Source organism: Rhineura floridana, chromosome 2, assembly GCF_030035675.1.
Source record: "Rhineura floridana isolate rRhiFlo1 chromosome 2, rRhiFlo1.hap2, whole genome shotgun sequence".
Classification (NCBI taxonomy): Eukaryota; Metazoa; Chordata; class Lepidosauria; order Squamata; family Rhineuridae; genus Rhineura; species Rhineura floridana.
In genome coordinates this window covers 138,798,470-138,811,819 of record NC_084481.1, presented here as the reverse complement: position 1 = coordinate 138,811,819, position 13,350 = coordinate 138,798,470, and the positions used below count along the sequence as shown (strand labels likewise).

Here is a 13,350-nt window from a genome sequence, read left to right as displayed (position 1 = left end):
TCTTGCCGTTTCTTTCAGCCCCCTGCACTATCTCTCATGTTGCTCTGGAGGGTCTGGAGTTGTGTCTGGAGTTGGGGTGAGGGCACAAGGATACGAGGGGAAGTGTACCATGATTCAGGCCACCAACTGGGCCAGGTTGCCTACATTCGGCACATCAGGTGCTTCCCAATAATTCATAAGAGAGGTAGAGCCTTTGATGCTATGCTTTTACTACCAAAATGGTTAATGCATTAATATACATGCATTAATATGCATGTTTGAGCAGATCTGACAGGCCCCTTTTATGTGCCTTTTTTTAGCCGGGGGCCCAGCCTGCACCATATGATTTTCTTGCATTCTTCCTTAACACATGCCCCAGTTCTGTCATCTTTTGCAGAGGATTTTAAAGATAAGAGTAGTGATCTCTCTGTAAAAGCTTATCACTTCATTTCATAACTAGCTTCTCCTCTCTGCCCCTCCTTGAAGCATTTCCTTTTAATGTGACATTTACTTTTGTGTGTGTAGATCCTAGCTTTTATAGCTGTACAAGGAATCACTATAATTAGTCTGGTCTTTCAGAATTTCTTTTATGACAACCCACATTTTGTGGAACGACTGCTTCCTTACCATTTGATAACATGTTTTCTTTTGGGGGCTCACCATCAGCCAGCATTTTTCTGTCAAGGGAATTTTACATTATGCTTTTGTTTTTGTTATTTCCCCTTCCACTCTGTCTTAAAAGAGGTCTTAGACAGAGCCCAATATATCAAATTAATCTCTATCAGTAAAACACTCATCTTAAAACAACAAAAGCAGCATAACAATATAAAACCAGTTTTGACCAGCAGCCAATATAGCAATTTAAACTCCAACCACCAACTCTAAAAAGATTTCTCTCTCTCTGAAAACCATAATGGAACTGGCCATATCAGCTTCCCTAGGGAGTAAACAATTAATGCTGTACTTAGCATTCTTGAAGTCTCATTAGTTTTGTTTTCTAATTACTGTTAAAACCTATTTCTTTTTCTTTTTTTACCATGATCAATGGTATATTGGTTGCTGCTTGCATGTTGATGAAACCATCACTGAGAGTTTTATTGCCAGCAAAATACCAATCTTTGACCTTACTCATTTTGAGGCTATGCTATTCCACTCGTGATACTACCTGTGCAATCGTAAACATATCAAGTCAGAAGGAAGTGCAAATGAGTTAATTTACTTAACAGTAAGTGAATTTAGGATTGCAGCCTAAAAACACGTTTTAACTTCTCTTGTTGCTGTTTTTGTCATCTGCTGTTGACGCAAAACGGGCCTGCGGATGAGGATGTATTCCAGGCTGTAGGGTGTACTGTTTCATTGTCAATTGATTTAAGCATCAACCATTTTAAGCCTCGCTGGTGAAAAGCTCAAGGGTGCATATATAGGGTTATCCTATTTCATCTAACAACAAGCCTGTGAGCAGGGCCGGTTCTAAAGGGCTGCCAGCTTGGGCACTGGCCCGATGGCCCTGGAGCTACAGGGGTGCCCTCAGCCGCCCCTCCACTCCCTTTCCACGATCCATGGGCCCCACACACACCCCACACCCCTCCACCTACCTGTCTGCTGTCTTTTACTATTGCCCTTAACGAAGATGGCGGCTGCGGTTTCCCTAAGATACTGAAACCCCTGCCACCATCTTAGTTGATGGCAGAGATGCGCATGCATAGCACACACATGTGCCATCAACAAAGATGGTGGCAGAGGCTTCATCCCCTTAGGGAAACCGCAGCCACCATATTCATTAAGGGCAATGGTAAAAGACAGGAGACAGGTAGGTGGGGTTGGGGGGGTGCCGCACGCATGCACACACACATGCTGGGGGCCAGGGCAAGCTGATACCCAAGGGCCCCAGCATTCCTGGAGCCGGCCCTGCCTGTGAGGGACATTGGGCAGAGAGTGACTTGTCTAAGGCTTCTCCATGAACTTTATTGCAGGGATTTGAACCCAACTTTCCCTAGTCTAAGCGGATCACTGAATGCTTTTTCTGCACTACAATGTCAAACTCATTTTGAAGAGGACCTGAGTGGGGAGTGTCAGCTTTCCATATTAAACATGCAAATGTCAGCTAGGCAAACTGTCCATAAATATGACTGAGAACTTATTCAGGTGCAGGAAAATCACAGTGCATGGTGTCTTGAGTTTCCATCCTGTCTATATTTTTATTTTGATCCTATGTTTTATTTATTTAAACTTGCTGGAACCTGTGCCAGGTAACTCCTGGCTGTGAAGGATGAAGCTACATGTCGTAGCAGTTGACCTATGTAGAAGAGCCAGGTTGCCATTGAATTCCTATGTAGTGGGGTTGGAGGGACACTACAGCGATAGCACATGTGTGGGTGAGAGAAAAGAGCCACGCTTTCCTCCTGCCCTTGTTTTCCCATAAAATTGCTTTGCTGCAGTCATTTTTCTCCCATGGAGTTCCCAGATCAGAAGTAACCCTTGCAAAGGAGAGAAATAGCCAAGAGAAGCAGTTTAAAAGGAGAAACCATGGATGTTGGAAGACTCATGCCACACTATAAACCAGAGCTTGGAAAAGTTACTTTTTTGAACTACAACTTCCATCAGCCCAATCCAGTAGCCATGCTGGCTGGGGCTGATGGGAGTTGTAGTTCAAAAAAGTAACTTTTCCAAGCTCTGCTATAAACATTCTCCAACTCTTTGCTTTATATGCATTGGCACGATAGAAGTTGGATTGTGCAGCCACAATGAGTGTACCCATCAGTATCATACTGCTGAGCATCTAGAGCTGGGAGGGGGAACCTGTAGCCATCCATGTTGTTGGACTCCCAACTGTTGCCAGCCCCAGCCAGCATAGCCAGCAGTCAGGGATTATGGGAGTTGTAGTACAACGACATCTGAAGGGCCACAGGTTCTCCTCCCATGATCTAGAGCTGTATGTGAGGCAGTCATTTTTATACAGCCACAAGAGTGCCCGTGTTCTAGGCCCAATTTATACATCATTACAGAAGCATGGGAACAGCTTCCCTTGGTTTGGCCCCATACTGCTCTGTTCACATATGGATAAAGGTAACACACAGCTGCAGCCACTGTTCCTTCACCCATGGATTGACAGAAACTATCCAGTCGCTAGGGTAGTGTATGGATTCGGTCATAGTTAATATGGACCCCAACCTTCTTGTGCCCACGGGCACCTTGGAATCACTAAGAGAGTGTATTTGGCACCAAAAAAATGGCTGCCCTGGGGGCATGCCCAATCACAAAATGGCTGCTGTGGTGGTTGTGACCAGTCAGAAAATAACCATTTCACAGAAGGCAAACTGATGAGCCTGAGATATAAGTAACTTGCCCAAAAAACTGTGCAAATGTGATGTTTGAGCCCCAAGATATGAAACTGTTCCTTTGAACCCTTAGTTTTCTGCTCTCCAATGCTGTTTTCACAGAAAAAAACCCACCCATTTCAATTTTCTTCTCCCCCCTGCCCCTGCTGCCAGCCAACTTACCCTCTGCTAGGGATGGAAGGGTCTATCAATTTCATTTCTCTCAGTTTCTCATTTTTCCAGTCTTAAATTCAGTTCTCTACCTTTATGCAGCAATTTGCAATTTGCAATTTCCCCCAGCATTTTAATGTGAATTTCTCCTAATGAACACATTTTTGTATATAGTTTTGACTAATGTGCACATTTTTGCAACCAATTTCTCCTAATACAATGCATTTTTGAATGTTATTTTAATTAATGTATTCATTTTTATGCACACTTTCCCCTAATATATGCATTTTTGTAAACATTGCTTGGTTGGAGAACTACACTGCAAAATTCAAATAGCACAAATTTCAAAGAAAGGCTGTGTTTTGGTTCTCATATTTATTTATTTATTATTTATTGTATTTATATACCGCCCCATAGCCAAAGCTCTCTGGGTGGTTTACAGTACCTAAAACCACATATACAAATTTAAAACACATCTTTTAAAAACAATTTAAAACACAATTTAAACATTTAAAACAATTTAAAAAACACATGCTAAAATGCCTGGGAGAAAAGGAAAGTCTTGACCTGGCACCGAAAAGTTAACAGTGATGGCGGCAGGCGCACCTAGTCAGAAACTTCATTCCATAATTTGGGGGCCACCACTGAGAAGGCCCTCTCCCTTGTTGCCACCCTCCGAGCTTCCCTTGGAGTAGGCACCCGGAGGAGAGCCTTAGATGTTGAGCGTAGTGTACAGGTGGGTTCATATCGGGAGAGGCATTCCATCAGGTATTGTGGTCCCAAGCCATGTAAGGCTTTATAGGTTAAAACCAGCACCTTGAATCAAGCTTGGAAACATACAGGCAGCCAATGCAAGCGGGCCAGAATCGGTTTTATATGTTCGGACCATCTGGTCCCTGTTACCAGCCAGTATTGTTTTGGAAAGTGCAATTTGATAAATCTGGTTTTAAATGCACACTGAATTGAATTTTTCTCCCATCCCTACCCTCCACCATCTATTTTTCTCCACATGCCCAAGTCACCCATAGATACACAAACACCATTTTTCTCACTTCAGAGATCCTAGTTGCTCTGTTTTTCATTATTCCTTCATCAACTGTGTTTTCTCCTTGCATTGAAGCACAGAAAAAGCAATTCCTTGTTGTCTCTTCTCCTTGGAATCAACAAGCCCCTCTGCAGGTAGCATCCAATTAAAACTGTTCTCTTTCTTCTAATTGAAAGCTACCTGCAGAGAGAAGAGAGAGGACAGTTGTAATTGGATGCCACCCACAGAGGATTGTTCTCTCTCCTCTTTTCCAAGTTTGCTGGCCAATTGAAATGGTAAGAGGGCCTAACTAGACAACATGGGAAGAGAATCTTGGACTATGTGACCATTCTAATTTTTCATTGACCTAGAGGGAGTTAAACAGATTGATGGGCACCCTGATAAGTCTCTCTGGTCACCTTGGTGTTCAGGGATGCCACACTGCCCCTCCTGAAATAGAGGTAGTAATGGAAAAGAAGGCCCATCACCTCCAATTATCCCTGTTTGTGAAGTAAACAACTTGAACTAGAGTGAGAAGGGAGCTGATGTGAATAGTGGCATTTATCTCCTAATTTACCTCAGTACAGCTAAAACAAGCTTAATTTTATTTTAACCATTTTACCTTTCGGTGCATTTCAGTGCAATCTAAGAAATCATCTTGGATTTATAACAATCTATGTTGTAGCACGTACTCCAGCTTAAAACTCTGCAGGAATGATAAGCTGCCTTAGTGAGAGTCCTTCCATCTGAAACTGATTCAAAGGTGCACCTCCCCCTCCCCAAATTTCCTTTAGAACAAAGTTAGAACACAGCAATCTGCTTCTATAGTTAACATTATCAAAGCTCAGAAAAAGGAAAAATTATAATAGATTGCATTATTTTGCTTAATGGGAGTCTTCCTTAGACGTCTTAAGGAACTGCAGGGTGCTTTTCATGACAGGGTTCTAGATTGTTTTTCATCATCTAGTAAACAAATGGCACAGAAACTTGAAAACCTTTTGATATTATTTTGGAAGAAATCCCTCCGTTTATATTTTTGATCTATGAATTTTTTAAAGTATGCACATGTATCAAAACTGCACACACACAGTTTCTTACTTCCAGAGCACCTTCCTCTAACATTGGAATTTTGCACATTTTACCATTTACTAAATTAAGGGTCAAAATATTGGGAGATATTCTGAAAAAGGTATCTTCTGTAAGGACTCTCAATAAACAGCTTCGTTGCTTTGGCTGTTTAAACAACATTGCTTAGAAATAATGGACTAGCTCATGAACCTGCCTGAAAACAAGCCTCCACATATCCAAAGCCTACAGGTGTCTCTAGCACCTTTCAGTTTTGACAGCTGCTACAGACATGCACAGAATGATCGGCCCAGGCCTCTCTACACCAAAACTGTTGAGTCTATTGAACACATGGCTGTGGTATAAATTGGCCCAAAGTTTCCTGAAAATATTCATTGCAGTGGTGAAAGGAAAAAAGTGTAGACCCTAATTTTTGAAGAAGCCACAAGGCCATTGCCTCTGCTCATTAATCAATGCAGGTAAATGTTTTTGTTAGGTATCCATCTCTCATTAACAAAGAAGTATTAGACTTATGAGAAGGGCCAAGGACTTACAAATTACATACATTGAATTTTCTGTTTGGCCTCTGAGCAAGTTCCTCCAGGGTTTGACTGCAGTGGTTGCTACAGGATAATTCATAATCTATTCTAATGCAAAATCCTTCCCAGATATATTTGTCCCATTCTTAAAATAAAGTATGCCCAAATTGTATAAAGATGATACATTTCTTTGAGCAGGGATTTGGGCTTGATGGCCTTATAGGCCCCTTCCAACTCTCCTGTTCTGTGATTCTTCCAACTCTTATTATTTGTTTGTATCTTACTTTCCCTCTAGCTCAGAAAAGCACTTTGTTCTTGAAAGCTAGCTTATGAAAGGGATGAGAGATAGTGATTTATTCAAGACTGATGGTGAAGTTCATAGTTGACCGGGCATTCAAACCTGGTCTCCACACTTTAAAAATAGCTGCTATACCATGGTGCAGAGTGGTAAGCGGTGGTAACGCAGCCGAAGCTCTGCTCAAGGCCGGAGTTCGATTCCAACGGAAGGAGGAAGTTGAATCTCCGGTAAAAGGGGTCGAGGTCCACTCAGCCTTCCATCCATCTGTGGTCGGTAAAATGAGTACCCAGCATATGCTGGGGGGGTAAAGAAAGGCTGGGGAAGGAACTGGTAATCCCACCCCATATATACGGTCTGCCTAGTAAATGTCGCAAGACGTCACCCTAAGAGTTGGAAACGACTCGCACTATAAGTGCGGGGACACGTTTACCTTTACCTTTTTATACCACACTGTTTCTTCCACACATAAACCATATGTTTAGGCATATGTTTCCAAATGCTGAAATCTGATCTTGTTCTGATAGGGTGACATGAAGTTTGCCATCTGTATGTATGCATGTATGTATGAGAAGACGAGCAGCTCTAATCATTAGATACACCAAAGAAATATGTTGAAACAAATAGGCAGTATGGACTATTGTGGGATCATAGTTATTTAACATAGATTTTGAAGTCTAAGAGGGATGTGCTGGAAGCAGTTTCTATTGCTGCTAACTACTTCATAATTGTTAAAATTATTATTTAATAGAGTAAGCTATTACCAGTAGTGAGCATTTGTGCGATTCTTACTTGAAATGTGTAATTTCTCATATTGTGTCTAGTAAATATTGGTGTTTCAACAATGATGAATCATGATCAATATATCCACCATACACTGTCAGATCTACTTTGCATATTAAAATAAGCTGGGAAATTGCTTTCTTCTTTTTACTCCTTCAGGGACACCTTGATAGTAACTTGCACCAACAGTGCCACAAGTATATTTGCAGGCTTTGTCATCTTTTCGGTTATTGGTTTTATGGCAAATGAGCTCAAAGTAGACATTGAAGATGTGGCAGACCAAGGTATGATCATTTGTTTCAGTTTATGAATGGTTTAATATGGGATAATGATGTGTTTGTTCCACTATGCATTGCATGTTGGACCTCAGGGTCCCAAGTTGAATTGGATCCCTTGTGGCTGCAATTTGGAGTGGGCATGGGGGAAAGAGAACTATTGGAGTGACTGGGAGCTATTTCTGCAATGCAAATTATAGGTGGGAGGCCCTCAATCTGGATCAGGACCCTGGCATAGGGGTAGAAGGTAATTAATCATTTGTTCTTCTCTGCAGTCTCAATCTGGACTGGGTCTACAGTTTGCACTGGGATAAAAACTTCTTTCAATAGGAGGGTGTTTTTCTTCAAATGCAAATTGCAGATATGGACTCCCTGATCTGGATCAGGACTGTGGTTCTGGACATTGCTCCCCACTGCAGACCCAATCTGGATTAGGCCTCACAATATGCATTGGGGGGAACCTTCCATTGAGGTAACTAAAATTTCCCCCCCAAAGCAAACTGCAGTTGACCCCTCATCCAGCTTGAGATTGTAGCAAGGAGCAAATGACCCCCAATCCAGATTGCCCCCCCATGCTCCCTATCGTGGCTGCAACTTGCATTGTAGGGAGGACTCCCATTGAAGCAAATGGAAGTTTTCTGCAAATGCAATTTGCTGGTCTGGTGGTCCCTATATATATCAAGACTACAGTATGGGGCAAAGAAGTAAAGCCTCTGTGTCCCCTCATGGGAGGGTCTTAGTCTGGATTGGGCCCCACACCTGCAATTTGATGCATTTGGGGGCTGGCTGGGGAGGAAGCAATGCCTCCATTCGCAGCCAGCACAGAAGCCAACAAGTAGGGTGATGGGGCCAAGGATGCAGGCGCCGAGGGTCAGATGGAAATTCTCCAAGGGCCACATCTGGCCCATGGACCACAGGTTCCCTATCCTAACCATGGATGTTCTGAACTGGTGTCTGGAGTCAGTTATGAGCTGGATGAGGATAAACAAGCTAGAATTAAATTCAGACAAAGCAGATGCACGATTAGTCAGGAGGCCTCACTGTCCAGAGATATGATATCAGCTTGCTCTAGAGGGGGTTACACTCCTCTTAGAACAGGGTTAGGGATCTTGTAGCCCTCCAAATGTGATTGTACTATAGCTCTTATCATCCCTGGTCATTGGCCATGGTGGTTGAGGTTGATGGGAACTAGAGTTCAACAACACCTGGATGGCCTCAGATTTACCACCTCTACCTTAAAACACCAGGCTCGTACTCCTGGATCTGATCTTGTTACCAGATACTTGGGATGTTGGCTGTGACCAGAAATGCTTTTGCTCAGTTTACACTAGTGCACCAGATGTGCTAATTCTAATACGGTCAGATGTGGCCACGTTCTTATATGCATTCTTGGAATCTGATAATATACTCAGTGACTCTCAAGTGGCATTTATTTATTTATTACATTTATATACTGCCCCATAGCCGAAACTCTCTGGGCGGTTTAACGCAATTAAAAACAATAAAAACAAATATACAAATTTTAAAACAGAGAGAATCACTCAACCCTTGATCTTTATCTGGTTCTTTCTCATCTTGCTGAGAAATACATAAGACCCTTACAAGGAAACTATTTACTACCTTCATGGATTTAAAGGCAGCTTTTGACTGTATCCCTAGGGTCAAGTTATGGCAGAAACTGTATAACACTCTTGTTGATAAAAACTTTGTTTTAGCTTTCTTAAATTTTTATACAGCAATAACCTTCTATAAATCAGATTTGCTAATAAGCGGCAGCTTACCAAAATATATCTATGACCAGGGGAGTTAGGCAAGGTTGTATTCTTGCTCCTACTTTGTTCATTCTATCTCTAAATGATCTTGAAAATGTTTTAAATGACCCAGATGAGTACCAACCAAAACTTGGAGACAAGAAAATCTGTATCTTACTCTCTATGCCAATCATGTAGTTATTCTTTCTCATTCAAGACCTGGGTCAAAATATCTGTTCTCTAAGTTCCTAATATATTATGGGAAATCAAAGGTTTTGGTGTTTGAAAAGACATTTTCCCAGCTTAGATGGGTCTTGGATTACCAAATCTTGGAACAAGTTAAAAGCTTCCAATACTTGGGGTTAGTACTCTTATCACTCTACATCATGGGCTTCTTGTACAACTTTTGCCTCCCAGAAAGCTCAAGTTAATCAGTCTCGCTGTATTATGCTGTTTTTACACCAAAGAGGATCAGTATATCCTTGAAGCTATTAAGGACTGTAATGCAAAGATAACTTTCCAATTGTTTTATGGAGCTGCTATCTAGATTAGGGGAGTGTTGTCTGAATTAAATAATATTCAGGTCAAATTCATATGAGCCCTTCTTCAGATCCCAAGATGTGTTCCCTTTCCCAATGCAGTTGTATTATATTATTATTTTATTTTATTTATTTATTGCACTTTTAGACCGCCCTATAGCAACAGGCTCTCAGGGCGGTGTACAACAGGATAAAAACACATTTAAAACCAGCGAATGTGAATACAACATATAAGTATAAAACACAGTAAAAACAGATTAAGACAAAATTAATAAAAAATACAATTAATTAACTATAACATTAAAATTAAAAACTAAGACTAAAATGCCTGGGCAAAGAGGTAGGTCTTTACCTGGCGCCGAAAAGATATCAAAGAAGGCGCCAGGCGTATCTCGTCAGGGAGGGCATTCCATAATTCGGGGGCCACCACCGAGAAGGCCCTAGATCTCGTTATTGCTCTCCGGGCCTCCTTGGAACCCGGAGAAGGGCCTTCGATGTCGAGCGCAGCGAACGGGTAGGTTCATAGTGGGAGAGGCGTTCCATCAGGTATTGCGGTCCGGTGCCGTTAAGGGCTTTATAGGTAAGAACCAACACTTTGAAACTGGCCCGGAAACGTATTGGTAGCCAGTGCAGTTGGGCCAGGACAGGTGTTATATGATCAGATCTTTTAGTCTGAGTGAGAACTCTGGCCGCAGCATTCTGCACCAGCTGAAGTATCCGAACCATCTTCAGAGGTAACCCTACGTAGAGTGCATTACAGTAATCCAATCTAGAGGTTACCAGAGCATGGATAACTGAGGCAAGGTTCTCCCTGTCCAGATAGGGTCGTAGGGTCTGTCCAGATAGGGTCTGTGCCACCGAGGCTACCTGAGCCTCCAGAGACAGGAGCGGATCTAATAAGATCCCCAAACTACGGACCTGCCCCTTTAGGGGGAGTGTAACCCCATCTAGGGTAGGTCGGACATCAACCATCTGGGCAGAGGGCCCCCCCACCAACAGCATCTCAGTCTTGTCAGGATTGAGTTTCAGTTTATTAGCTCTCATCCAGACCATTATCGCGACCAGGCAGCGGTTTAGTACATCAACAGCCTCACCTGAAGAAGATGAAAAGGAGAAATAGAGCTGCGTATCATCAGCATATTGCTGAAAACGCACTCCAAAACTCCTAATGACCTTGCCCAGCGGCTTCATATAGATATTAAAGAGCATGGGGGACAGAACTGAGCCCTGCGGGACCCCATATTGGAGTACCCAGGGCCTCGAGTAATGCTCCCCAAGCACCACCTTCTGGAGATGGTTCTCGAGGTAGGAGCACAGCCACTGCCAAGCAGTGCCTCCAACTCCTAAATCCGCAAGTCGCCCCAGAAGGAAGAACCAGCCACACATATAAGAAGAACCAGCCACACATATAAAGTCAGAGCACCTAGCGAGGGAGCCTGCTCCACGAGCTAGAGGGAGCCCCAGCTGACGAAGCGTCAAGGCCCCAGCTGACAAAGCATCAAGGTGAGTTAAGCAGCAGAGCGAGTTCGGCAGCAGGGCGAGGAGGCCAGGGCCCCCCACTCTGCCCTTCTGTTCCCTGACCTCAACTAAACCACAGTCTCTAACCTATTGATGTAATAAACCTTAAACAAAACTATGCAGGTAAGAAGCCAGCAGGCGTGTGGGGGCTTTCCAGTGTTTTGCACAGCCTGCAGCATGTACGACTATCTGCCTGTTGGACAGAAGTCGTGGGTGTGCTCTCGGTGCAATGAGCTCCTGGCTCTCCGGGAACGACTTCATTTCCTTGAGGCCAAGGTGGCAGACCTGGAAAAGCTGAGAGAGGCAGAGAGGTGTGTGGAGGAGGCCTTCAGGGACGTTATAGCTGTGTCCCACTCCAGCGATGATAGCTTTCCTGCTATCATGGAGAACGATGGTCTCGGGGAAGGAGAGCATCTAGTTGAGGAAGAGGGAAACGATCCCTTAGAAGGAACCCATTCCTTGGGGGATGAGCAGCTATCCTCTCGTGCCGAGGATATATCTCCAGGGGGTGGAGGGATCCTTGTAGTGGGTGATTCGATCATTAGGAACATAGACAGTGGGGTGTGTGATGGGCATGTAGACCGCAAGGTGTTTTGCCTGCCTGGTGCGAAGGTTGCGGATATCGCCCATCGTTTAGATAGTTTGGTAGACAGTGCTGGGGAGGAGTCAGTGGTCGTGGTGCACGTTGGCACCAACGACATGGGGAAATGCAGCCGTGAGGTCCTGGAAGCAAAATTTAGGTTGCTAGGTAGGATGCTGAAAGCCAGGACCTCCAAGGTGGCTTTCTCTGAAATGCTACCGGTTCCACGCGCAGGACCAGCCAGACAGGCCCAGCTTTGCAGTCTCAATGTGTGGATGAGACGATGGTGTCGGGTGGGTTTAGATTTGTTAGGCACTGGGGAACATTTTGGGACAAGCCAGGCCTGTACAAAAGGGACGGGCTCCACTTGAACCAGAATGGAACCAGACTGCTGGCACTTAAAATTAAAAAGGTAGCAGAGCAGCTTTTAAACTGACTGAGGGGGGAAACCCGACAGGAGCTGAGAAAGGTCCGGTTCGGAATAAACCTCCCCCCTGGGATAAAAACCAAAGAAATGATGAAATTTTAAAAGGGGTAGGCCTAGAAGTAGGCATTGTGAGAGCAGGGGCACAGGATATCAATTCAGAAGAGCAAAATTACCACGGGCCAAACCACAAGTGCCAAAGACACTTGAAGAGAGACACTGCTTACAAGTGCCTGTACGCTAATGCTAGGAGCCTGCGAACCAAGATGGGAGAACTGGAGTGCTTGGTCTTAGAGGAGAGCATTGATATAGTGAGCATAACGGAGACCTGGTGGAATGGAGAAAACCAGTGGGATACGGTTATCCCTGGATATAAACTATATCGGAAGGACAGGGAAGGACGTATTGGTGGCGGAGTCGCTCTATACGTGAAAGAAGGCATTGAATCCAGCAAGCTCGAAACCCCAAAAGAGGCAGACTCCTCCACAGAATCGTTGTGGGTGGTGATACCATGCCCCAGGAGGGACTTAATACTGGGAACAATCTATTGTCCCCCTGATCAAAATGCTCAGAGAGACCTTGAGATGAGATATGAAATCGAGGAAGCATCTAAACTAGGAAATGTGGTAGTAATGGGTGACTTCAACTACCCGGACATAGACTGGCCGCATATGTGTTCCAGTCATGACAAAGAAGCAAAGTTTCTAGATATTCTAAATGACTATGCCCTAGACCAGTTGGTCATGCAACCGACCAGAGGGACGGCAACCCTGGACTTAATCCTCAGTGGGGACCGGGACCTGGTGCGAGATGTAAGTGTTGTTGAACCGATTGGGAGCAGTGACCACAGTGCTATTAAATTAAACATACATGTAACTGGCCAATTGCCAAGAAAATCCAACACGGTCACATTTGACTTCAAAAGAGGAAACTTCACAAAAATGAGGGGATTGGTAAAAAGAAAGCTGAAAAACAAAGTCCAGAGGGTCACATCACTCGAAAATGCTTGGAAGTTGTTTAAAAACACTATATTAGAAGCTCAACTGGAGTGCATACCGCAGATCAGAAAAGGTACCGCCAGGGCCAAGAA

General features: G+C 43.8%; 1 protein-coding gene across 3 annotated transcripts in view; it reads left to right on the top strand.

The window, feature by feature from the left end:
- The window catches only part of SLC6A5 (solute carrier family 6 member 5), a 122,455-nt gene that overhangs the window by 54,360 nt on the left and 54,745 nt on the right, over positions 1-13,350 (top strand). For all 3 annotated transcript variants that reach the window (XM_061613139.1, XM_061613140.1, XM_061613141.1), the window contains one exon: positions 7,333-7,457. In XM_061613139.1, coding sequence (XP_061469123.1) covers positions 7,333-7,457 — 125 coding nt within the window. The remainder of the gene's footprint in view (positions 1-7,332; positions 7,458-13,350) is intronic.